This window comes from Erinaceus europaeus, chromosome 20 (genome assembly GCF_950295315.1).
Source record: "Erinaceus europaeus chromosome 20, mEriEur2.1, whole genome shotgun sequence".
NCBI lineage: Eukaryota > Metazoa > Chordata > Mammalia > Eulipotyphla > Erinaceidae > Erinaceus > Erinaceus europaeus.
In genome coordinates, this window is record NC_080181.1 from 28,523,009 (window position 1) to 28,550,503 (window position 27,495).

General features: G+C 42.2%; 1 protein-coding gene across 1 annotated transcript in view; it reads right to left on the bottom strand.

Moving 5' to 3' along the window:
* Positions 1-27,495, bottom strand: part of PRDM10 (PR/SET domain 10) — a 100,875-nt gene that overhangs the window by 39,495 nt on the left and 33,885 nt on the right. Inside the window, exons 4-9 of the mRNA XM_060179885.1 lie at positions 26,084-26,143; positions 9,541-9,766; positions 7,120-7,361; positions 3,050-3,253; positions 1,173-1,245; positions 1,063-1,084 (exon numbers count right to left, since the gene is read on the bottom strand). Coding sequence (XP_060035868.1) covers positions 1,063-1,084; positions 1,173-1,245; positions 3,050-3,253; positions 7,120-7,361; positions 9,541-9,766; positions 26,084-26,143 — 827 coding nt within the window. The remainder of the gene's footprint in view (positions 1-1,062; positions 1,085-1,172; positions 1,246-3,049; positions 3,254-7,119; positions 7,362-9,540; positions 9,767-26,083; positions 26,144-27,495) is intronic.

Genomic DNA, 27,495 nt, shown 5'->3' on the forward strand with positions numbered 1-27,495 from the left:
GGGAAATTGGAACTCCAGGACACATTGGTGGGATTGTCTGTCCAGGGAAGTCTGGTTGGCATCATGCTAGCATCTGGAACCTGGTGGTTGAAGAGAGAGTTAACATACAAAGCCAAATGAATTGTTGGCCAATCATGGACCTAAAGGCGGAATAGTGCAGATGAAGAGTTGGCGGGGGGGGGGGGGGGGGGGGGTGCGCGGGGAGGCGGCTCCATTTTATAGACAGCTAGTAGGCATATTTTAGTTATATTCCAAAGGGCTCTGTGGCTTTTACTAGTGTTTTTGTTGGTTTGTTGGTTTGTTTGTTTGCCTGAGCCTGAAATCTGATATGTAGGTGGATCCCAATTACTGTCTGAGGAGGTGATGTCACGGCTAGCATAAAGCTGGATCAGGGAAGAGAGTAGCTCCCAAATATGGGAAAGGTGTATAAATATTGTTGACTGTAAACTCCATCAATTTGATGTGATCTGCGGCCCATATTCAGCTTACGAGCCTATGTGGCCTCTGCATCCCTGTAGATCTGAGCTCACATTCTGTGGTCTTAAGTAGGAACATTCCAAGCTGCCCCAATATCAGGACCCATCTTCCTCAGGTGTAGCATAGAGTATATTGTCCAGCCTCCTTTCGGAGGATGGAACATATTCTACCATTGTTGATTCAAGTTGAGGGCAAGGTCCTATGGGGGCCCGCCCACAAAGGAGTCTATTGTGTTATTCCTGTTAGGAATGACCAGTAACAATGGAGAGAGGGATTTATTCGAGGTCTAGGCTCATCAAGTCTGTTTGGGAATCTCAGGACTCCCTGAATAGGGCCCCATCTGTGTACTATTCTATAGTAAATAGGACGTCAGTAACATTTACATTAAAAACAATACCAGCGCCTGCCCTGCAACATCCTCAGAGATGATTCCTTTCAGATAGAGATGTCCTCTGATCTATGTTCTAATTTAGCAGCTGGAGGTTTTCATTATATTAAGTACTACTTTGTGGCACACATGAAACAAATGTAAATAAGTTACTGTCATTTGATCCAAGATCTAGGGGTAGCTCTAACAAAACCTACAGGAATAGCACCTTATAGTATACTGAGGTAGAAAAATTAAAGGTTGTATAAGAATATAATACAGTTTAGAATCTGTGTATATTAAAAAATATATTAAAAAGTTCAACTACCTTTCCGTTCTTCCTCGGAAATGTCATGAATCTTCTGGTTCACAAACTCAGCGTAGGACGCTGCATACCACACCTACAGGAGACCAATACATCATCACGAGCTAAAGCACATCACCAGGAGTTCTTGGCATGCTTAAATTCTTTCTCCTCCTCATAGACAACAGTCCAGGCTTTGCCAGAGACCACAAAAACAAACCCTCACCCCCCAAAATAAAATTGCATGGTTAACCTCCCACTTTTAACTCTAGTTTACAGCCAGCCAATCAGAAAGCACATGATGTGTTTTCTTTTTCCAATAAAAAAAAAGTTTTTGTGATGAGAACAGTTTCACATGAGAGTAGAGCTTTACTCTTTACTGAAGTAAAACAGCCAGTTCTGTTTTTTGTCTTTCTTTCTTTCTTCCTAATCTGGTATTTAAAACAGGTTTGCGCACAGTTGTAATGACAGTGCCATGCACCCCACACAGCACCAAACCACTCTGACTAGGAGCTGCCATGTCTGTCTCAAAAGTTACCACGCCCTCCTTAGTCTTCTCCCTCCGACCCCACTGACTGCCTCTGCTCACTGACTCTGTCTGACTCCTCTTCTTCTGCCTAACTTCTAAGCAGTACTGTCCCTCCCAGGAATATATTCCCTAAGTCAGAAGTCAGTGCATCGTTTTTTTTTTTTAATAACTGGACCACAGGTGTACATGATATCATTACTGAATGGTCTCCCTGGGTTAATTATTTTTCTCTCTTTGAGGTGTGCACATGAAGGGGGAGGGAGACATGAGGAAACAGACGCAAAGAGGGAGAGACACCACAGCACTTCTCCTCCATTCATGGAGCTGGCTTGTGCTATGCATAATGGTCCTCTGTGGTGCCAGTCCTCAAACCCAGGGCCTCACACGTGATAAGGTTCACACTCCACTAGGTGTGCTATCTGCTGGGTCCAAATCCATTATGCAAACTGAAGTATTCAGATAAAGAAAATCAATCACAGAACACAGATTGGTGGTGGTACACCTGGTTAAGCGCTCACATAATAATGTGCAAGGACTGGGGTTCAAGCCCTGGTCCCCACCTGCAGAGGGAAAACTTCACAAGTGGTGAAGCAGGGCTGCAGGTGGCTGTCTCTTTCCCTCTCTACCTCCTCCAGCCCTCTCAATTTCTTTCTGTTTCTATCCAGTAATAAATAAATAAGAACATATATTCAAAAAAGACAGATTTTTTTCAACTTTTTTTATATTTATTTATTTTTCCCTTTTGTTGCCCTTGGTTTTTTTTGTTGTGGTGGTGGTTATTCCTGTTGTTGTTATTGATGCCACTGTTGTTGGATAGGACAGAGAGAAATGGAGAGTGGAGGGGAAGACAGAGAGGGGAAGAGAAAGAAAGACACCTACAGACCTGCTTCACTGCTTGTGAAGTGACTCCCCTGTAGGTGGGGAGCCAGAGGCTCGAACTAGGATCCTTATGCCATTCCTTGTGCTCCGCACCATGTGCGCTTAACCCGCTGTGCTACCACCGGGTCCCCCTATATATTATATTTTTATTTACCAGAGCACTAGACAGCTAGTGGTGTGGGGACTGAGCCTGGGTTTTCAGAGCCTCAGGCATGAAAGTCTTTTGCATAACCATTACGTTTTCTCTTCCACCCCAAAGGAACTACTTACTCCTGGGTCTAGAGTCTTCGTGTAGGTCTATCAAAAGCCCAAAGGTTATATGCTTTCCTTCATTCAGTTCCGTTTCTGGGGCTAGTATAGATGTATAGTATATAACAAGCACCCCATAAGTAAGGGAGTTACAAGGAAAGGACCAGTTTTCCAAGTATCCAACTTCAGGGGGGAAAAGTGTGAAAGAACTCCTAGCATAGATATAACCAACTCAGCTCTGTACCTTAAGTTCCTGCTTGGGTTCTACATTCTTTATCGTCGTGTAATACACATGTTGGCCATACTGGTAAGCCACCAGGTTCTGCTCCAAGTGGTTCTGAGCTGGACGTACAAACATCATCCAGTTACAAAGGGTCTCATCAGACAACTCAAACCAGAGGTCTTCATGCAATTCCCTGTCTTTTCTGTCCCCTTTATCAAGAGATACCTGCAATCACAGAGAAAATTAACAGTCACACCAAAAAACACAAGCAAAAACACACTTAGAATATGATATGCACTAAGGTCATGATATAAAATGTTGCCCCTTAAATTAAGCAGATGGTCTGATTCTTGACAGAACTGCATCTTACCAAATATAAGAGGAGAAAACACCTACCAAAGACTCATTTGAAGAATTACCTAGCAAAACCTAAAAGTTAACAGTCTGATCGCAGTTTCCATTGATGTTCCATTGTTAATTAACAAGTTTTTTTTTAAAAAAGTTACAGATACAAAGGGCAACAAAAGGGAATAAATAAATAAAATAAAATAAAATAAAAAAAAGTTACAGATACAACAGAAAACATGCAAAATATTCTGCAACTCGTTACAACGTACTTCCTATTGAAATTCAAATGCATTCATATGTAATAGCTTCGTGATAAATATTTTTGACAAATAATATTCTTTCCTGGAGATCTTCAGCATTCACACACACACACACACACACACACACACACACATACACACACACACACATACACACAGACACACAAAATCCCCCAAGGGAGCCTGCTGAGTGCACACAATACCATGCTCAAGGACCTAGGTTTGAGGCCTGTAGTTTTCCCACCTATAGTTGGGAAAGCTTCACAAGTGGTAAGAACACAGACATCTATCTCTTTCTCTCTCCCTCTCTACCTCCCCCACCCTTTTCAATTCCTATCCGACCAAAGAAAGATAGAGAAAGAGAGAGAGAGAGAGAAGAAACCCCCCTACCAACCCAGAACAGTAGTGATTTCTTAAACTTCATATCCCAAATATCTCTCCTGCCCTTTCTTGATTTTTTCAGGATACTTTTCAAGAAATGGACAACAGAAAGATTGAAAAATAAGTGAAAGTATCAGATACTAGGAATAACTATCAGTATAATCATTTAACACTGGGCCAGGTGGTGGGACAATTGGTTAAGTGCTCACATTACACTGCACAAGGACCCAGGTTCAAACTTCTGGTCCCCACCTGCAGAAGGAAAGCTTCATGGTGAAGCAGGGCTGCAGGTGTCTCTCTGTCTCTCTCTCCCTATCTAGCTCCTCCTCCCCATTCTCTATCTAGAAATAAATAAATAAATAAATATCTTTTAGAGGCCAGGCAGTGACACAACTGGTTAACTGTACACATTACAGTGTGCAAAGACCCTTTGTACCGTGTGCATGCCCCTGGTCTCCACCTGCAGGGGAAAAGCTTCATGAGTGGGGACATGACAGGTGTGTCTCTGTCTCTCTCTCCCTCTCTATCTCCCCCTCCTCCTCAATTTCTCTCTGTCTCTGTCCAATAATAAATAAAAAGATTTAAAAGAGAGAACAAAAAAAAAATCAACTTAGTAAACTATTCTTTTTTAAAATGTTTTAATTTATGTCTTTCTTAATATTTTATTTATGTATTGGATAGAGACAAGAGAGAAACTGAGAAGGGAGGAGGAGACAGAGAGGGAGAGAGACAGAAAGACACCAGCAGCCCTGTTTCATCACTCATGAAGCTTCCCCCCTGCAGGTGGGGACCAGGGACTTGAACCTAGGTCTTCGCACACTGTGATGTGTGTGCTTAACTGGGTGCACCGCTGCCTGGCCCCTGTAAACTATTCTTAAACAAAAAAAAAAAAAACTCAGCAGGGTACACCTGTTGCAAAAACTGAAAAGCAGCTGTGCTGAAAATACTACTGGCACTTAGCAGATTGTGTTGAGTCTGCATAATGCTCATTGTATCCTAGTGAAAGTTAGTGTTCTTGTTTATTTTTTAACTATCAAAGCTCTGATGTAGGCCAGGTTGTGTTCCCTCAAATTCTTATGTTGAAGCACCAACCTTCAGACAATAATTCAGAATGTGAGGGGCCAGGTGGTGGTGCACCTGATTAAGAACTTACATTGTCGGGAGTCAGGCGGTAGCCCAGCGGGTTAAGCGCACGTGGCGCAAAGCACAAGGACTGGCCTAAGGATCCCGGTTCGAGCCCTCGGCTCCCCACTTGTAGGGGAGTCGCTTCACAGGCGGTGAAGCAGGTCTGCAGGTGTCTTTCTCTCCCCCTCTGTTTTCCCCTCCCCTCTCCATTTCTCTCTGTCCTATCCAACAACGACGACATCAACAACAATAAAAACAATAAAGGCAACAAAAAGGAAATAAATATTTAAAAAAATAGTAAAAATTAAAAAAAGAACTTACATTACAGAATGTGTTGCACCAAAGTAAAAAACTTGGGGGGGTGGGGGGGAGCTCAGGTCCTAGAACATGATGGCAGAGGACCTAGTGGGGGTTGTATTGTTATGTGGAAAACTGAGAAATGTTGTGCATGTCCAAACTATTGTAGTTACTGTTGACTATAAAACATGAATCCCCCAATAAAGAAATTAAAAAATAAATAACAATTTAGAACGTGGCTGCATTTGGACACAAGGCTTTAAATAATGGGTGATTATGCTAAAATGACATAATTAAGAGTGAACTTAATGCAGTCTGACTAGTGTCCTTGGAAAAGGCAGAAAATAGGACACAAGACAGCACAGACACTCTGGCAAGGAGGGAGGACCCCTGACATAGGCGGCAAGTGCGTGGCCATCTGCAATTCAAGGAAAGACCACAGAGGAAACCAACCTGCCAACACCTTAACCTTAGCCTTCTGGTGGCCAGAACCCTGTACATTAAAGAACTACAGTGCTGAAGTCACCTAGTCATAACGAATGAAGTCCCCATCATAACAAATATTGTACCGGGTTGTGGCAGCTCTAGACAGCAGATACAGCCCCTGAAGCCTACACCTTTTCAAACACTCCCCTCATGTCTGAGGGAACTGAGATTGCAAGCTCCATTTTACTGGTATAAGAGTGAAAATCTCCACTTAAAACAAATAAAGCACAGAAAGAAAACGACTAGTGTGGCCCAAAAGGTGGCACAGTGAGGCCTTTCTTCCCTTCCTTCTCTTTCTTTTTTTCTTTTTCTTTTTTATCTTTATTTACTTATTGGATAAAAACAGCCAGAAATTGAGAGGATGGGGGGGGGGTGGGGGGGACAGAGAGGGAGAGAGTCAGAGAGACACCTGCAGCTCTGCTTCACCACTTATGAAGCTTTCCCCCACAGGTGGGGACTGAGGGCTTGAACCCGGGTCCTTGCACATTGTAACATGTGCGCTCAACCAAGTGCACCACCACCTGGCCCCTCTTTCTTTCTTTTTTTTTACCAGAGCACTTCCCAGTTCTGGCTTATAGTGGTATGGTGGATTGAACCTGGGACCTCAGGGCCTCAGGCATGAGTTTTTTTGCATAACCATTATGCTTATCTCCCTAACCCAACCCACAGCTCTATCAGGCAGTGGAACACCCCAGGCTTCTTCCCTGCCATCTTAAGTGCCATCAGAGTGATGTTCTGGTTCTCTCTACTCTCTTTCAAGGAAGGAAAGAAAAAAAGGGAGGGAGGGAAGAAAGGAGGGAGGAGAGAAGGAAAGAAGAAAGAGCCTTCTAGCAAACAAATGCTATACAACTGAAGAAAGAGTAGGAAAACACATGGCCTTTTAAAAGGGACTAAGACAGCTGATTTGCCATGTGCCAACCCAGGTTTAAGCCCAGTCTCCACTCCACCGAAGCGCTGTGAAGCTTCAGTGTTGTGGTCCCTTTATCTGTCTGTCTAAAAATAAGTAAATAAAAATGACTAAGCATGAGAGTGAATTGCAGCCAGAGGGTTGCTCAGTGGGCAAAGTGCAGGACGTGCATGCGTGAGAAGGGCCTGAGCTCTATACCCAGCAACCCCTAATACAGAGTGGGGCTATTGCTTTGCCAAAAATAAATAGGTCTTTGAACAGGAGCAAGAGAAGGAATCATGAATTACCTTTAGGTGAATGTAGAATTCTTTCAGCTCAGACTCCCTGACGAGGGGGCCCTCCACTGGGCCAAACTGGGTGCGCTTGGGAATGCGTCTTTTGGAGAACACGCCCCCCAGAAACCTGTCGATGTACAGCACCAGGGGGAGGCTGGCTCTGGCTCTCGTGAGCACCGGCCGGTTGGGGATTGGGTGCAAGGGGCCGTGCTTGGGGCACACTGAAGAATGGGCATTGTTACACTCCTCACACCCTGCAGAAGAAAGAAAGCCTTGAAGTCAAGTTCTTGAACGTGGCTTTGTCCTGAGTTTTAGTGTTTGGGGGAAAGCATAGCTTACTAGGTAGGTCCCACACTAGGTGTGTCCCTTCTTCTTCTTCTTCTTCTTCTTCTTCTTCTAGCGTTTGCCCTTCTTCCGTAGCCAGTCAACAGGTCAGGTTGAAAGCTGTCAGGAGCTGCTTGTTGCTGGCTTTGAAAGTGACTGGGATCCATGTGGATTCAGTCGGCTAGGAAGGATCGTCAGTTTCCCCAATGAATGGGTACTCACAGGATGCACCACGAGAAGGTCGATCCAATGTGTCCCTTGCTGCATATGAAGACCAGGCTCAGACCCCAACATGACTTGGGAGGTGCCATAGCACAGGAGGAAGCTCCAGTGCTGTGCTGTCTCTCCCTTTCTTTCTCTCTATATATCTAAATGAAAAAGTGACCTGGGAGTGGTGAAATTACACATGCCCAGAAAAAGAAACTTCCAAACTAAAAATCCCGACATCTATGTTTTCAAGTCCAAATTCAATGGGCTGGGTGGTAGAGGATCCAGGAGTGTGCACTTATTACCACATGCAAGGACCAGGCTCAGATCCCAGGTCCCCACCTGTCGGGGGGGGGGGGGGGATCACAAGCGACGCAGCAGTGTAGTAGGTGCCTCTCTTTCTGTCTCTGTCTCTTCCCCCACTCACTCTGTCTCTCACCACTTATCATAAAGAAAGGAAAACATGGCTACCAAAAGCAGTGGAATCATATAGGCAACAAGCCCCAGTGATAACACTGTTGGCAAAAAAAAAAAAAAAAAAGTAAAATATTTTTAATATATTAAAAAAAATTTTTTTTTAATCAAGCCAAAACTCAAGTCCTACAATTGTCCTAAACATTCACCTGAAATACACCAGCTTTTATAGATCAATAAAATCCTGTACTTTTCCTCTAAAATCAGGCGGAAGTAATTTAAGCCTGTCCAAAATAATACCGTCGGCTGTAACTTATCTCTATAGTGTATAATAAAACAATCACTTGTAACACATCTGAAAGGGAAAAGAAAGGAGCTTGCAAAGCTAATTTTTACAAAATCTAGCAAGACAAAATAGGAGAATTTTGTAGTATATAAATTATAACTCAAAGTTGTTAAAAAAAAAAAACCTGATGACATTGTTTAATCAGTTCCTTCAAAGAAGTCTTCTGTTGGGGATATGTAACTCAAACTGATGTGCTGTCCAGTCTGAGGCTGTGATGCATACTACATAACAATAATGCTAAAATGAATGGATTTCATATTCCATTACTCTTTCACCTGGATAACACGACTGATAAACTCAGCCCCAAGAGAACGTGTTTCTAGCACTTTCTAGGGGTGATCTATTGATGTTTTGCTCTGTATCCACATTCACCCTCTGGCTCCCAGCAACACCCACTGGCAAGCTGTCAGAATTAGCTGTGAGCGGCCACAAGACAGAGAAAAGCAATTAGATGGCCCAGAACCTTCAGATTTAAACCAAACCAGCATATTGTACAGGGTCATTGGGGTCTCCCTCAAAAGGGTAGGTAGTATAAAGAGAGGTAAAAGCAGCAAAAATTAGGGAGTCTGGCGGTATAGCTGGTGGCACGAAGTGCAAGGACCGGCGTAAGGATCCCAGTTCGAGCCCCCGGCTCTCCATCTGCAGGGGAGTCGCTTCACAGGCAGTGAAGCAGGTCTGCAGGTGTCTTTCTCTCCCCTTCTCTGTCTTCCCCTCCTCTCCATTTCTCTCTATCCTATCTAACAATGACAACATCAACAACAATAATAACTACAACAATAAAAACAAGGGCAACAAAAGGGAAATAAGTAAATAAATACTGAAAAAAAAAAGCAACAAAAATTGTTATAGCTGGACAGGCTGCCTCCCAGGACTGGACAAACTCCCGCGGTAGTTTGGAAGGTCAAACTCTGGAATCAGAGAGGTTCAGGCTGGACACCAGGCTGGACACCAGGCCCGACACTCAAACCTAGGTGACACTGAAGAATCACCTTCAGTCCATCAATGCAATCAGAAGACTAATGACAGTGTCCCTGGTGTCTCTTCTGAGGCTATAATGAGCACGAGGAGCAGGGAGCATCAGCCCCCCGACCCCCTTACAGCCTTGATCAGTGTTACACTCACGCATACCCGTTCATACTTACACAGGTCATGCGGGTCGAAGGGTCGAAGGGGGCCTGGTTCCCAGTCATCCAGGTCAGAATCTTCACCATCTTCCTCCTCATCTTCCTCAGAGTCCTCCTCTTCCTCATCGTCCTCCTCCTCTTTGGTCTCCAGCCTACTCAGGGGGTTCTGCAGAGTTGCCAAAGGGTCAGATGCATCCACGCTCTCAATTGAAGGGAGCACCTGGTTGTGCACAGGTAGCGAGGCCTGAACAAAATGCCATCACGCAGTCATTTAGCACAGGCTCTGGTTATCAAGCTGGAGCCCAGACACATACACAGCTCCCCCTCAAAGACCTGGAGAAACGATTTCCAACTATAGGCCAATAAGAGGAGTCTCCCTTCACATGTGCTAGCCCCACGGCTTGGAAAGCCACTGAGAAAGTCTGGGTGCTCCCCACTTTGGCACCACAAAAGTTTCAAAGCCCACTAGGCCTGGACTACACACTGGGGGTACTGTCTCAGGCCATTCCCAGCTTTCTCCAGAGGTCTGCTCTCTCCCCAGACTTCTATATAGACCTTCAACATCTAAGCACAGAAAAACACAAGTGATTGGTAAAACTCAGTGTTAGACAATTCTCCTTTAAACATGTCAAAAAGCTAAGGGTTTTTGTTTTCGATTCTGTTTCACATGGCATCAGGGCCTGGGACATGTGCAGTACCGCCACTCCCCAGACATTTTCATTTCTTAAATCATTTTATTGGGGAAATAATAATTTATATGACAGCTGTTGGTTCACAGTTATAGTCTCTATCTCCCCGGTTATTTGTTTGTTTGTTTTTCAATTTTTTTTTTTTTAATTCAGAGAGAGGGAAGGCAGAAGAGGGTGAGATAACACAGAACTAATCCACCACCATCTGCAGAGTTTCTACCAGTTTCCTGGTACCCTGATGTGAGGTCAGGGCTTGAACCTGGGGCCTCGAACATAGTCTACCATCTGCAGGCTCTGAGGTTGAGGTTTTCAAGTAAAAAATGGAAAAGATGGCCAGTGTATTTCAGGAAACCTAAGTTACTTAAGTCTATTATCTGCCAAGGTCTGGATCATGTACTAAGTCAGTACTACTAAATGAAATGTTGGGAAAGCAGGTGACACCTGATAAAGTCTTCTTATCTCTTAAATAAGTGGCATGAGGTTATATACCACCCAACTTCCTTTAAATCAATCTTACCTCCTGCTCCACTAGTAGCAAAAGTCATACTCATGCCATGACCCTTCTTATTCTATAAATAAGAGGGGTTTTTTTTTTGGTTTTTTTTTTTTTTTTTAATGCCTGCTCCCTTTATTTTCCCACATGTGGTTTTCTTCACTCTGTCTTCTTCCCTCATCAATCTCCTGGTCTTGTTCCAAATTCACCATGCCCCATCTTCTAGCCCTCCCTGGCTCTTCTCTGCCCTATTCTCCTGTGGCAATTTGAGTCAGGATCTCACCCCCACATCATCCCTCAGCTCTGCTTCAACATTTCATCTCGCCCAAAGGTAGGAATACATTGGAAAGGTCAGTGATCGCTTCTGTGGCGTCAGGACCTCCTAGTGTATACCTTCTGTGTTGTTTCCATTAAGCCTAATCTTTTATGCATGTCAAGATAACTTTTTAAGGTCGGGGAGATAGCATAATGGTTCTGCAAAAGACTTTCATTCCTAAAGTCCCCAGGACCCAAGTTCAATCCTCAGCATCACCATAAGCCAGGGCTGAGTAGTGAGTGTTCTGGTTAAAAATAAAGATAAAGAATTTTAATGTTTTTTTTAAAAAAAGAATTTGTTTCCGAGCCAGTGGTGGTGCACCTGGCTGAGCACATATTACAATGCACAAGGACCCAGGTTCGAGCCCCCAGCCCCCACCTGCAGGGGGAAAGCTTTGCAAGTGGTGATGTAGTGTTGCAGGTGTCTCTCAGTCTCTCTCCCTCTCTGTCACCCCCTCCCCTCTTGATTTCTAGTTGTCTCTATCCAATAAATAAAGATAAAATAAAATAAAATAAAATAAAATTCTACTATTTTAAGACCAAAAGTCCTAATTCATTTAGTCATTTCTCACTTGGCCACACTTACAGGCTATCTGTTATCTTCACCATTCCTCCAGGGAATGCATGTTATTGCGAATATAGCATCAGATTCCATTAGTACCTGTGTGCGCTACTGTCACTAATCACTAACAGTCCTGAATCCCTTTGTCCCCCTCATAAACTGCAACTAAGCCACTTCCCCCTCCTTAGTAGCTTTACACTACTGTCCGGGAGGTGGCACAGTGGATAAAGCACTGGATTCTCAACCACAAGGTCCTGAATTCAATCCCCAGCATCACATGTACCAGAATGACGTCTAGTTCTTTCTCTATCTTTCTCATAAATAAGTAAATTCTTAAAAAAAAAAAAAAAAGAAGAAGAAGAATTTTTACATTTCTCTCCAGGAAGTTTCATTTTGTCATGGTTTCTGTTTCCCAGCCTGCCAGGCCCTTTTAAAATTTAAAATTTTAATTTAAATTTTAAATTCTGACATTTTACAGATTAGCTAGTCCCTCCATTTTAAAAAAAGAGTATGCACTTCAGAGAAATAGACAGTAGGTTCTGGAAGCAGATGGATTTGGGTTAAAGTCCTGCTCCCATTACTTAGCAGGTAAGTTTCTCTGAACCTGAGTTTCTTGATTTATAAAGTGAGTACAGTAATAACACATACTTCATAGATTGTTGTAAGAATTAAATAAAACAATATAGATGAGGCCAGGGGTAGAGTGTGTGGCCCTCAGTGCACACCTGGTATTATAAGAGGTTATTGTTACAAGCTGTGTAAGGGCTGAGATGATGTCACCTCCTTCCTCTAACTGAACATGTAACAGGCATTCAGAGACGATGTTTGCAGAAATAGATGCGGGCGGCTCTTTGGGAAATGACATCAATCCTCTTAGGTATGAAAAGGAAATAACTCTGCTGCTAGTGACAGAAACCTCCTTTCCCAGTTGTGAGCGTAGGTCTGAGAACTTCTTCAACTCTACAAGGAAGCGGGACTGAGTATGTTTTTATGGAGTCTGTCGGCTATGCAGATCACACTGCCCAACATTTGAAACACTCAGGCTCCTAAAGGCCTAAAGTCAGTGGCCTCAGGTAAAACATACATTTGTTCTTCCTTTGTCTGTTACATACACGGGACTTGTTCTTTTTTATTTTTTCATTAAGTTAACACTGGTGAGTAACATATTTGCCTAAATATGATCTTTTATTTCTTTCTGATATAGTGAGAACAAGAGAGCAGTGATGGAAGGAAGAGGGAGAAGAAGAGAGAACGGGAGAGGGAGAGAGAAACTGGCTTGGTAGCTGGTGAAGCTTCCTCCCGCAGAAGGGGGCATGATGAAACCAGGTCCACGCACACGGTAGTGTGTGCTCTACGTGTCCCACATAAACACACCCTAATGTGAATTAATTTAACCCAGGAGTTCAGACTTTTGTATGACATTCCATTTGTAGTCAGGAACTTTTAAATTTTTCATATGAGGGGATAAAGTTTCAAGAAGAAGCTTTGACTTCAGGCTCAGCGGGAGTCAAATAAAATACCCACTGAGTTGAGAACTCTACAAGGGCAAGAGCAAGGAATTTGTGGCAATGACATTGCACAGCCACCTCCTGTGCATCACCTGCAGTGGAGCCACTGGTTCCATTTGCTGTATCAGCGCGTGCTTTCCATGTCACCCGTTGTTCTAAGATGCTTTGAGTTTAGGTCAATATAGTGATGAATGTTACCACATACTGGACAAATCAGAAAACATATGCACCTCAACCCCTCCTAAATTCAACTCCTTTCCGTCTTTTTTCCCTTTCCTTCCTCCCTACCTCCCTCTCTTTCTTTTCTCTCTTTCTTCATTTCTTTCTTTCTTTCTTTCTTTCTTTCTTTCTTCCTTTCTTTCTTTCCTCCTTCCTTCCTTCCTTCCTTCCTTCCTTCCTTCCTTCCTTCCTTTCTTTTTCCAGAGCACTACTCAGCTCTGGTTTATGGTGGTGCTAAGGATTTTAGAGCCTCACGCATGAAGTGCTTTTGCATAACCATTATGCTATCTCCCCAGCCACTCGTAATCTCCTTTTCTCTTAGCAGGGTCAATCTAAAAGAATGAGTTCAGCAGCTTGGCATTGCTTCTGTGAAGTTGTAAGGTCCACTAGGCAAGGCTGCTACTGGCTTCTCACCATTGCTGAGGAAGTGGGCGTTTAAAATAGTACTGACTAGGCTCCTGTGCTGAACATGGGCCCCAGATCAAGCCGGTGGGGTTTACAGTTAACAAGATTAAGATACTTTCCCCATATTTGGGGGCTACTCTCTTCCCTGCATATTAGATGTCAGGCAAAGGCAAAAACTAGTAAAGTCATGAGTCCTCTGGAATATATCTGAAATAGACCTACTAGCTTTTTCCAAAACAGGCCTCAAATCTTCATCTGCATTATTCTTGCCTTTAGGTTCATGATTAGTCAACAATTTGTTCTGCATTATATCTTAACTCTTTTTCAGGCACCAGGTTCCAGATGATACCATGATGCCAACCCAACTTCCTTGGGCAGAGGACCCCACCATGTGTCTTGTAGCCCTGCCTCCCCAGAGCCCTGCCCCACTAGGGAAAAAAAGAGAGAGAGAGGCTGGGAGTGTGGATCAACCTGCCAATGCCCATGTTCAGCAGAGAAGCAATTACAGAAGCCAGACCTTCCACTTTCTGCACCCCACAGTGATCCTGGGACCATACTTCGAAAGGGATAAAGAACAGGAAAGCTATCAAGGGAGGGGATTGGATATGGAGCTCTGGAGGTAGGCATTGTGTGGAAATGCATCTCTCTTATCCTACAGACTTGTCGATATTTCCATTTTGTAAATTAAAAAATAATAACTAAATAAATAAATAAAATAGTACTGACAACCTTCCCCTCTTGTGTGCTAAAACTCCCCTAAAACACTGGGGCAAAGAAAAGGAGCATCATGGGATGTCGTGTGGTACATAAAGTGCTAGACTTTCAAGCATGTGGTCATGAGTTTGAGCCCCAGATTTGCAAGTGTTGGAGTGATTCTCTGGTGTTCTCTTTTTATTTAGACAGAACACTGCTCAGCTCTGACTGATGGTGGTGTGGGGGATTGAGCCTGGGACTCAGGAGCCTCAGGCATGAGAGTCTCTTTGCATAACCATTATCCTATCTACCCCTACCACCTCTGGTTAATCTATCCCCCCCCCCCCGCCACACACACACACACACACACACACACACACACTAGTTAAATACTAAACTTTAAAGAAAAAGGGGGTTGGGTGGTGGCACACCAGGTTAAGTGCACATAATACAAAGCACAAGGTTCCCAGTTTGAGTCCTGGGTTCCTCACCTGCAGGGGGATTTGCTTCACAGGTCTGCAGGTGTCTATCTTTCTCTCTCCCTCTGTTTTCCCCTCCTCTCTCAATTTCTCTGTGATATATATATATATATATATATATCCTCAGGAGCAGTGGGTTCGTAGTTCACCAAACCAGAGATAGCCTGGTAGTTCAATCCCTTGTACCACCATAAGCCAAAGCTGAATAGTGCTCTGGTTAAAAAAAAAAAAAAAGAAAGGGAGTTGGGTGGTAGCGCAGCAGGTTAAGCGCAGGTGGCGCAAAGCACGAAGACCGACTGAAGGATCCCGTTCAAGCCCCAGGCTCCCCACCTGCAGGGGAGTTGTTTCACAAGTGGTGAAGCAGGTCTGCAGGTGTCTTTCTCTCCTCATCTCTGTCTTCCCCTCCTCTCTCCATTTCTCTCTATCCTATCCAACAATGACAATAATAATAACTACAACAATAAAACAAGAGCAACAAAAGGGACTAAATAAATATTTTTAAGAAGAGAGAGAGAGACAGAAGGAGATTTTTCACATAAGAGAGAAGTCGGGAGTCGGGTGGTAGTGCAGCGGTTTAAGCGCAGGTGACACAAAGCCCAAGGACCGGCTTAAGGATCCCAGTTCGAGCCCCCGGCTCCCCACCTGGAGGGGAGTCGCTTCACAGGTAGTGAAGCAGGTCTGCAGGTGTCTATCTTCCTCTCCCCTTCTCTGTCTTTCCCTCCTCTCTCCATTTCTCTCTATCCTATCCAACAACACAACATCAATAACAATGACTATAACAATGAAAAGCAACAAAAGGAAAAATAAATATAAAAAAATTTAAAAAAAAAGAAAGAAGAAAAACTGAGAATGAGAATCAAACAGAGCTTGATTGCATACCAGAACAATGCAAACTACTGTTGAGTGGGATAAGAAAAGCTGATGAGAATAATTTTGAGGTTATAATTATATTCCTAGGTAACAGTCACCTTAACACAGCAGGCATGTAGTACAAATATGTCTAATTAATAAGTCAACTTTCAGACTCAAGCCCCCAGCCTCCACTTGCAGGGGGAAGGTTCCCAAGCAGTGGAACAGCGCTGCAGGTTTCTCTCTTTCTCTCCCTCCCCCCTTCTCTCTCCTAATCTGACAGGAAAAAAAAAAATTAATGTATATATGTATATATTATATATATGTAGCATATAATAGAAACAGAAAAAATAAATTAATCAAACGTAAACAAATAATAATTCAAGTTCAGCCTTCATTAACTTGAGTGCTAGGTACATATTTAAATTCATCTGAGGCCAGGTAACATTACCACATAGTTCCTAAGTGGCCAAAACTCAAGTTCTGACTCTGACCTGCCTTTTCCACTACATCACAGTGGCCCCCATGGAGTTAAATCTATTCAGAGGACAGAAGAGTTGGTAAACATCACACAATCCTCCAATTCCCCAGCAACAAGGCAACGACACGGGCTCCCAGAGGCCACCAGCCAGGAGAGGAGGCGGTGAGCAATGTATGCCAATTTAACATGAAGGGGGAAAAAAGAAATAAAAGGCATTGTGATCCTAGCCATTTTGTTAGGCATAATGAAAACACATGAAGTGGAGAAAGAATCTGTCAGACTTATGGAGCACTTTCCCTGTCAGTGATTAGTTCTGAGCTACATGATGTGTGTCAGGATACAATTTATCTGAGAAGTGAAAGATGAAATGACACTGGACAGCCAGCAAACACAACAGAATGCTTCTGGGTTCCTACTGAGACCAATTATCGGTACAGCATATTTCCTTCTCAGTGTGTGGGGAGTCACACATGTTCACTTCCAGCAAACAAAGAAGAGGCTGTGTTTCCAGGTCTGGAGAGCATAGGAGCTTGCTGAAGGAAGAGGGGATGTAATTCCAGAAAGGGGCTTCAGAAAAATCTGGACACCACTAAAAATCAGTGAAAACAGGGACCTTCCTGTTCAGGAGGTGAAAAGAGCACCTGTCAACTGTGTTAACAACCTCACTCCAACTTTCTTTCCAGAATTTACCCAGGTCACAGGATAACTGAAATTAAAAACATACCAGCTGAAAGTGAAGTGCAAATCAAGAAAGAAGCTAAGCTAGGCCACAACCCACAACACTTCTTCTTCTAGCGTTTGCCCTTCTTCCGTAGCCAGTCAACAGCATCAGATTGAGCCAGATGTAAAGTTTCGAGACCTCCTTTGAATCTGGAGAGGTGGCAGTCGTTGACTATGTGGGCCATAGTCTGTCTGGAGCCGCAGGGGCAGTTCGGGTCGTCTCTGGCTCCCCAGCGATGGAACATAGCGGCGCACCGGCCATGGCCTGTTCGATAGCGATTGAGGAGGGCCCAATCATAACGTGCTAGGTCAAAGCCGGGTTGACCCACAACACTATCTGAATACAGCTCTTCTTTTGAGGCTGGGTGGTGGTGCACCTGGTTGAGTGTACATGTTACAGTGCTCAGGGACCCAGGTTCAAGTCCCCAGTTCCCACCTGTAGGGGGAAAGCTTTGCAAGTAGAGAAGCAGTGCTGCAGGTGTCTCTCTCCCTCTCTATCATCTATCACTTCTTTCCCTCTCAATTTCTGGCTGTCTCTATCCAATAAATAAATAAAGATAATGCAGAAAATACTTAAAAAAATTTTTTTTCTTTGGTATGAAATAAACAATAAGAAGGTTGTTTCTGAAGACTGGAGATGCAAGCCCCTTTAAGGAGCAACAAAATTTCTAATTAAAACTATGCACTATGGTCCGGGAGATGGTGCAGTGGCTAAGGCACTAGACTCTCAAGCATGAGGTCCTGAGTTCAATCCCCGGCAGCACATGTACCAGAGTGATGTCTGGTTCTTTCTCTCTCTCCTATCTTTCTCATTAATAAATAAATAAATAAATAAATCTTAAAAAAAAAAACTATGCCCTAATCCTAAAACAACAAAGTACTGTATGCCAATCAGATTGGCCAATGCTGCAAAGACCCCATGTGGAATGGGCGTGTGGAAACTTGCATCCTTGTGGACTACTGGTGGGAGTGTAAATTCATTTCACCATCTGAGAAGCAATTCAGAAAGGCCTGCTAAAATCATCTTTCCACTTACAAAGACAAGTTTCAAACATATATCAAATATAGGGCACAGTATAGTAAACGTCTTGTGCCCCTCGCTCACCTTCGACAAATTATTAACTCACAGCTCACCTGACTTACACTGTTCTCCCACACACTCACCCACCTCACTGGAGTATTCTGCAGTAAAACTCAGACAGGATACCTTTTCATCTGTAAACAGACCAGCAGATGAGGGGCCAAGCAGTGGCACACCTGGTTGGGAGTACATGTCGCAGTGTATAAGGATGCAGGTTCAAACCCTGGGTCCCCACCTGTAGAGTGGAAACTTCAAAAGTTGTGAAGTAGTGCTGCAGGTGTGTGTGTGTGTGTGTGTGTGTGTGTGTGTGTCCCCTCCTCCTCTCAATTTCTCTGCCTCTACCCAAAAAATAAGTAAATAAATAAATAAAGCAAGTCCATAGGTAACTCTGGAAGAAAAGAATTTCCATAGTTTATTATATGTAATCTTCCTTAAAAAACATAAGCCACTACAATGGGGAGACTGAAGATTCAGAACTCTGTTGGTGGGAATGGTATAAAACTATATAGCCCTGTTGACATGTAATTTTGTAAATCAATATTAAATCACTAGTAATTTTTTTTAAATGTAAGCCACTCCTTAATGTCCTCAAATACCCCTACTAGAGTTAGAATTTTTACCAATTGTTTCTTTCTTCACCCCCTGCCACATACACACAATTAAAACTATGCTTTAATCCTAAAACAACAAAATACCACATGCCAGAAGATATGAAAATGCTTAAAAAACTGCAAAGACCCCATGTGGAATGGGCGTATAGCAATGTGCAAAGCAGAGCCTTCAACAAGGTCCATACATTACATCTGACTGATAGGTCTCTGGTTTCTTGTAAGCCCCACTACTTTTTTTTTTTGTTGTTCTTTACAAATTACCATTGGAAGAAATGAAGCCATTTATCCTAGAGTTTCCCATAGTTTGGATTTGGTTGGTTGCATACCTAGGTGCCTTTTCACTTGCTCTATTGACTTACCATGCATCCTACAAGCACATAATAGAAGTGAGTGACCCAATTAGATTTAGGTTCAGTTTGGCAGGAGAAAGACTTCAGAGATGGTAAATTGCAGGTCCACATACCAGGAGGCCTACAGAGAACACCTCTCTTTTCAACTACATGACCACTGTCTAGAGGGTTAATCTGATCCACCTATTATAAAGTGCCCCATCAGCTTATTTTTTCCTGATGGCTTCAGGCCGCTGTTGATAACCACTGCCTAGATCCATATTTCATCAGGAGATGAAAAATGAAGACATTTTAAGCCAATCAGCCCCTCTTTGTTTATTGGTTGGCATGCTTCTATCAAGAAATTGCCCTCATTGAGTAACTGTTTACTGAGAACATTAAGGGAAAGGCTGGATTCTTTCCCGTCACTTACCAGATTTATTTACTTATTTTTAATGAAAGAGAGATACAGGAAGAAAGAAACCAGAGCATTGCTCTGCTCTGGCTTGTGGTGGTGCTGGAGATTGAACTTGGGACCTCAGAACCTCAGGCATGAAAGTCATTTGCAAAACTACTATGCTATCTCCCTAGCCCTTTATACCAGACCTCCGAATAGTGTGAAGGTCCTCTAACAAATGCAGTAAGTGATCAGAGTGAATGTACTAAAGTAATAATTTCAATATCAGCATGAGTTTGTGGATTTTAAATATATCTGGTGTAGTTCCATCTATGACAATGTTCCCTACAGTGACTAAAAACAGAATAACGTACATATAAAACAATATATGTAGAATCTCATCATAAGTCTTTTTGTGAGCTTCCTCAGGATCTTCCCCTCATGATAAAGTAGCCATGGTAGGGACTGCCCCACTTTCTGAAGGGAGGCTGGGTCTTCCTACTCCGCCACTCGAGGAAGCCTGGCCCCGAAATGAGTGCAGCCTAGAATGTTCCCAGCTATGACCATGGACTGTGAGCTCAATCTGACAGGGCTGTGGAGGCTATACAGAGTCCTGTGCTAAATGTGAATAGATATAGACCCTGGGTCAGATCAATATGGTAAACAGTTAGTTGTATTTATATACTTTCTTGAAGCTTGGGAGCTACTCTCTGCCCTCATCCAGTCCTATTCTCAATTCTCATACCATCTTCTCAGACAATATTTCTAGTCCACCTCCATGTCAACTACAAATCTCAAGCAAAGTTATTAAGTTATGCACCCCTAGAAACATACTGAAAATAGACTTCCTAGTTTCTTTTCACACTAAGGCCCATATTCGCATTGGCTCTATTCCTTCTTTTTTGGTTCCTATTTATTAGACATTTTAATAAATAGGAACCTGCTGTGGTCTGGGAGATAGCACAGTGGATAAAGCATTGGACTCTCAAGCATGAGGTCCAGAGTTCAATCCCCTGCAGCACATGTACCGGAGTGATATCTGATTCTTTCTCTTTCTCTTCCTATCTTTCACATTAATAAATAAATAAAATCTTTAAAAAAAAAAAAATTTGTCCTGCTGTGTCCAGGAAATGGCACAGTGAAAAAAGCATTAGACTCTCAAGCATAAGGTTCCGAGTTCATGGTAGCGCAGTGGGTTAAGCACACGTGGCACAAAAGTGCAAGGACCGGCGTAAGGTCCCGAGTTCAATCCCTGGCAGCACATGTATCAGAGCAATGTCTGGTTCTTTCTCTCTCCTCCTATCTTTCTCATTAATAAATAAATAAAATCTTTAAAAAAATTTTTTTTTATGTCCTGCTTTATATCTTACTGCCTTTCAGCCACCGATTTATAAATCCTGACCTCTATAGGCAGAAAATCTCACCAATGCTTCCTGGAACCTCACCTCTCCAGAGCCTTATCCCACTAGGCAAACATAGAAACAGGTCGTAGGTATGGATCGACCTGCCAACACCCATGCTCAGCAGAGGAGCAATTACAGAAGTTCTACCCTCTACACTCCTAAAATAACCTTGATCTATACTCCCAGAGAAGTAAAGGACAGGAGAAGATGGGCAGAAGGCTCTTAATCCCAATTCCACCAGGACCCAAAGTGTTGTCACCAGGAATCTTGTTTTTCTGTTCTTTTCTTTTTAATCTTTTATTGGCGATATAATAATGATTAATGAGATTGTAAAATAATAAGAGTACAATTCCGCCCAGTTCCCATCATCAGAGTTCTGTGTCCCATCCCCTCCACTGGAAGCTTCCCTATTCTTTATCCCTCTCTGGGAGTATGGACCAAAATTCTTTATGGGCTGCAGAAGGTGTAAGGTTGGGCTTCTGAAATTGCTTCTTCACTAGACAAAGAATGTTGGTTTTATATCATCACTGAGTGGAAAGTGAATCTGGAAAGCACCAGAGGAAGTCAGGCACTGTTGCTCTTATCTGGGAAACAGGAAAAAAGGAAGGCCACTTAGAAGTAGTACTAGGTAGAGGGGTGACTTAGAAAGGAAGTGAAGGCAGAACTACAGAAGAAAAACAGGCCCAAAAAAAGTTCTACATATTTGTTGATACATGTATAGATATAGATAGATAGAGATATAGAGAGAGATACAAATAGTTAGAAAGTCAGCCTATATCTGTGACCTTGGGAGAAATACGGCAGTTTCCAATGAAGGGAACGGGGACACAGAACTCTGGTGGTGGGAATGTTGTGGAATTATACACATGTTATCTATGGTCTTATAATAAATATTAAATCATTGATAAAAAATTAAAAGGGGGGTCAAGTGATAGTGCAACAGGTTAAGTGCACATGGCACAAAGTGCAAGGATCAGCAGAAGAATCCCGGTTCGAGTCCCCAGCTCCCCACAAGCAGTGAAGCAGGTCTGCAGGTGTCTATCTTTCTCTCCCCCGTCTGCCCCTACTCTCTCCATTTCTCTCTGTCGTACCCAACAACAATGGCATCAACAATAATAATAATAACCACAACAACGATAAAACAACAAGGTCAACAAAAGGGAAAAAAATAGCCTCCAGGAGCAGTGGATTCCTGGTGCAGGCACCGAGCCCCAGCAATAACCCTGGAGGCAAAAATAAATAAATAAATAAATAAATAAATAAATAAATAAATAAATAAATAAAAGTAAAACCACTTTCAAAAGGCTGGGGAGGTAGCATAATGGTTATGCTAAAAGACTTTCATGTCTGAGGATCTGAGGTCCCAGGTTCAAACCCAGCATGACCATAAACCAGAGCTGAGCAGTGCTCTGGAGAAAAAACAAAAAACTTTCAAAAATTTGGTTCCAAACTAGATGGCAACAACAGTACAACTAACACAGAACCTTGGGAGAAGAGTGGGAGTAAAGGTCAGTGCGCTGAAGTCCACACCTTCGTCATGGGAATCAAAGACAGAACAGGACTGAAGTTCAATTACAGTTTAAGAAAACATGACTCATGGTCTGGGAGGGGGTGCAGTGGATAAGGCACTGACTCAAGCATAAGGTCCTGAGTACAATCTCTGGCAGCAAACGTATCAAAGTGATGTCTGGTTCTTTCTCTCTCATCTTTCTTATTAATAAGTAAATAAAATCTTAAAAGAAGGAATGGAAGGAAAGAAGAGAAAGAGAGAGGAGAGAAGGAAGGAAGGAAGGAAGGAAGGAAGGAAGGAAGGAAGGAAGGAAGGAAGGAAGGAAGGAGGAAGGAAGAAAGGGAGGGAGGGAGGGAGGGAGGGAGGAGGAAATATGACTCCAATCTCTTTCAGTTTCACTCCTCCTGCTACTGCCAAACTCTCAAAAAATTGCACAGTGCCATTTCCCCCACTGCTTGTTTATCTCTCTCTGTTTAGATGTCTGCAAGGGTGTCTGGAATAAAAGTTGTCAACTGCTAAGGTAATAAGATGCTTTTGCAAAATCTGTGTATCTTTGTTTGTTTGTTTTGCTTGTTTCAACTTTCCATAATAATTTTTTAAAAAATCATTAGACTGGGGCCAGGTTGTGGTGCATGTGGTTGAGAAGACACATCATAATACATTAAGACTCTGGTAAAAAGCCCCCAGTCCCCACCTGCAGCGGGGGTGAAGTTTCATGAATGGGGGGAAGCAGGGCTGCAGATGTCTAGCTCCACTACCTTCTCCTTCCCTCTCAATTTCTCTCTGTCTCTATCGCTGAATAAATAAACAGATATCGTTACTCTAAAAGTTAGGGGATGAATGAGTGAATGATTTCTGCAAGTCAGACTAGGCATTTCACTCCACTTGTCAGAGAGATTTCGTTTTCTTCTTTCCTGCCACCTTGTAAAAATGAATTAAAGCCTTCCCACTGTTTACTTGATGGAATCAATATCACTTAGTGGATATGCAAAAACTTTTATGCCTGAGGCTCCAAGTTCCTAGGTTCAATCTCCATCACCATAAGCCAGAGCTGAATAATGCTCTAGTTAAAGAGAGAGTTAGTTGTGTGTTTGTGTAATTATTACAGAACTGTTAAAATAAAATAACCTTATTACAGAAGGAATGTTTGTGAGCCCCTATAGTACATATCCTGAAAGCTAATCTCTAATATGAAAGTATTAGGAGATGGGCTTCTGTATATAGCCATACCACCCTAAACACACCCCATCTCGTCCAAAGCTAAGCAGGGTGAGGCCTGGTTAGTACTTAAATGAAAGATAGGCCTCAAAGAAATGATTAGGTCAGAAAATAGGAGCTCCTCACCCTTATAAAAGAGACCCCTCCCCTAAGGCTCTCTCACCCCTTTTGTCATGTGAAACAAGATGGCCATCAGTGAACCAACAAATGGACTCTCAGCAGACAACAAATCTACCAGTGCCTTGATCTTGAACTTGCCAACTGCAAGAGCCGTCATTAATAAATGTCTATGGTTTGTAAGTCACCCAGTTTATACGTGAGTGTCAGGCTGTAATCACAGTCTGAACAAATCAAGACAAATTCTTACTCAAGATCACAGTCCTCACAAAAGTACAGGTCTTTGTCAATCAGGTATAAATTCAACCATAACTCATATGACAGAGATGCCTAAGAATTCCTCTCCAGGGTACATATGTAATATTATGGTCATGCATCATTTAATGATGTTTCTGTCAGCAACAGAATATAAATTCCCAGGTGTGGTCAGTAGGCAATGCCAGGCAGCCTGGGTGTGCAGTGGGTTATATTATCTGATTGTGTAATTACACCCTTTGAGGGCTGCACAACACAATCACCTAGCAATGCAGTTCTCAGAATGTGCACCCTTCTGGAAGCAGTGTATGACTGCAATACAACTACTGTTCATATTTCAAGTTTTAAAGTGGAATTACCCAAATAATTCACTAGAAACCCTACATAGCAAGAAAGTGCTCACCAGTGAGAATTTACTTGCTAATCACTGACAAATGTCGCTGGCACACCTGAACTCTACTCATACTTCCAATAGTCAACGAGAAAACAAAACTCTCTGGATCCGTATTTCCTTCAAAGTGAGACCGACACCAACTAGCTTCCACACTTCTTTCTTCCTTTCTTTCCCCCTGACCCCTAACAGAACACTAATCAGCTCTGGCTTATGACAGTGTGGGGGATTGAACCTGGCGCGGTAGAGCCTATGGCATGACAGTCTGTTTGCATGACCATTATGTTATCTACCTCCTGCCCGCGTCTGCATTTACCACTTTCACAGCCCAGAAGAAAATGAGGAAGAAATCCCTCAGAGTCAAGTAGGACATATCAGACATGGAGAAAAAGAAAAATGTTTCAAAATAAAACCAGTGGCTCAGCAGACAGAACACAAAACTAACACATGTGAGCGAGGCCTTGGGCGCCATCTTTGATAGCACAATGCCAGGGTGCTGCTTCAGCCTCAGTCTCTCTCTCTCATAAAAATAAGCAACTCTCTCTTTTATAATATTGTTAAGACTTTTTTCATCAGATTTTTTCTTATTTATTTATTTGTTTATTTGAGACAGAGAGAAACCAAAAGGGAAGAGAGTGAAGGAGAAAGAAAGAGGACACCTGCAGAGCTACTTCACTGTTCATGAAACTTCCCCTGCAGGTGGGGAACTGTATGCTCAACCATGTGCACTGATGCCCAACCCCAAAAAGATATAAATCAAGAGGAAGAAAGGACTTTCCTTCCCCCTCCCCTCCACTATAAAAAAAAAAAAAAAAGAAAAAGAAAAAACACTCAATGTTGGGGCCTGGAAAATAGCTTCCTGGCTTTATACAATTCTGATGTATGCAATACCCAGGTTTGAGCCTGGCCCCATCACACTGGAAGAAGCTTCAATGCTGTAGTCTCATTTCCTCCTCCTCTTCTTCCTCCTCCTCCCCTCTCCTTTCTCTCAGCTTCTGTCTAAAAAAATAATCTCAATTTTTAGAAGCTAGAATGAGAAAGGTTGCCAACAAATTTATATGTGGCTTAGGCAAAAAATATTAACTTAATACTTTAAACACTTTAAAATGGAACAAATAATAAAATGTCTCCAAAGTCCTAAAAGTAGAGACCTTTAAAAACTCAGGATTGGGAATCGGGTGGTAGCACAGCAGGTTAAGTGCATGTAGCACAAAGGATCCCGGTTCGAATCCCTGGCTCCTCACCTGCAGGGGAGTCACTTCAAAAGAGGTGAAGCAGGTCTGCAGGTGTCTCTCTTTCTCTCCCCTCTCTGTCTTCCCCTCCTCTCTCCATTTCTCTCTGTCCTATCTAACAACAACGACATCAATAACAACAACAGTAAGTACAACAATAAAACAACAAGGGCAACAAATGGAAATAAATATTTTTTTAAAAACTCAGGATTACTTATTGCAACCTAAACTAATATATGTGCTTTTTTTTCATTTTCTCAACAAATAATTTCTATTAGCAAGACATATGTATATATATATATAATTATATATATTATATATATATAATATATATATTATAAATTATACATATATAATTTAATTATCAGTAAAGTTATGAAGCATTTCTGCACAGAATATGTCATGACTTTTCCAACAAATATGTGTGTGCATATAGTATATATATTGGATTCTGTTTTTACTAAAGAAGATGAATAATGTTCTTATTACATAAAAACAAGTATCTAGAGAATGTGGATGGCTGGAGAGGGGTGGGCACTACAGAAAATAGTATTATTCACAGTATTATCGCCAAATTAAAAAAGGCAAAAAGAAAATTCATTACCTGCTGAGCCGTGGCATCCTGCTGGACATAAGTTACCTGGCCTGGATCTGTAAACAGAGTCTAGATAAAAGCAAACAAAATTTACCAGCAGATCTTTAAACAGGTCACTTACACAGCAAAAATTATTCCACTGCTAAGCACCTATTCTTAGAAGAGTTAATTCCATATAACTAAAAGTAATCCTTCATTAATAAGGAGGATAAAGACAGCAATCTTATATTTAGCTAGAGCCTTTCATTTGGATGGCTTCAGAGATTGTATAAACTAACCATCTCTACTGGCTAATTATACTTTAAGACTTTTACTCTCTCAAGGTAGAAAGTCACCTCTAATTTAAAAAGCATATCAGGAAAACATAAATGGCAAGCCATGTTTAAGGATGTGTGTGTCTATACATAACACTATGTGTCATATGAGTAGGCTTGTGACTAAATACCTACGAGTACTATATGACGCCTTCAAATCTAACGGTGCACTTGTCAGAGACACAGTAGGAAAACAGACTGGATCTAATGATCCAGAGATTTTTCTTTATAAAGTCCATAAAATCATAGTGTTTTAAAAGTCATCATTATAAAATCATAACACTCTGGACCATGATACAATAAAGCTAACTACAAAGAAAATCTTCCAAGTTATCTTAGCCAGGATCCCATAGAAAAATTCCCTTGCAGAGAGACATTTTTTCCTCTGAATCTTTTAAGATCTTAATTAGCCCAAGCTTTCAAGCAAACCTAAGGGACTAAAAGTTAATTTTATTTCAGAGGAATAATATAGAGAATGGGGGGGGAGCATAATGGTTATGCAAAGAGACTGTCATGCCTGAGGCTCCAAAGTACCAGGTTCAATCCACCCCACCCCTACTGCCATAAGCCAGAGCTGAGCAGTGCTTTGGTTAAAAAAAAAAAGAGAGAGAAAGAGGCCAGATAGTGGTGCACCTGGTTGAGCGCACAAGTTACAATGCGCAAGGACCCAGGTTCAAGCCCCCAGTCCCCACCTGCAGGGAATGCTTTGCAAGTGGTGAAGTAGTGTTGCAGGTGTCTCTCTGTCTCTCTCTCTCTATTCCCCCCCCTCAATTTCTGACTGTCTCTACCCAATAAGTAAAATAAAGATAATTTTTTTTAAAAATTAAAAACTTAAAAAAGAGAATCTGAACCACTGTCAAACATCCTAGATTTTACACAAGAAATTATCATAATTTAGACATTTTGTAACACAGTAATTAAAAGTGGGTAGAGAACATTTTTTATTTAAACTGTCTGATGTGATCTTAAGCTATGATCAGGGGACTAAAACTGCAAGACTGTCATCTGACTAGTTGGTAATTTCATCTTCATATTAATTTGAAAGGCATGTATTAGATGTGTTCCATTTCTTCTTGGGAGTGATTTAAACTTCTCGATTAAATATTA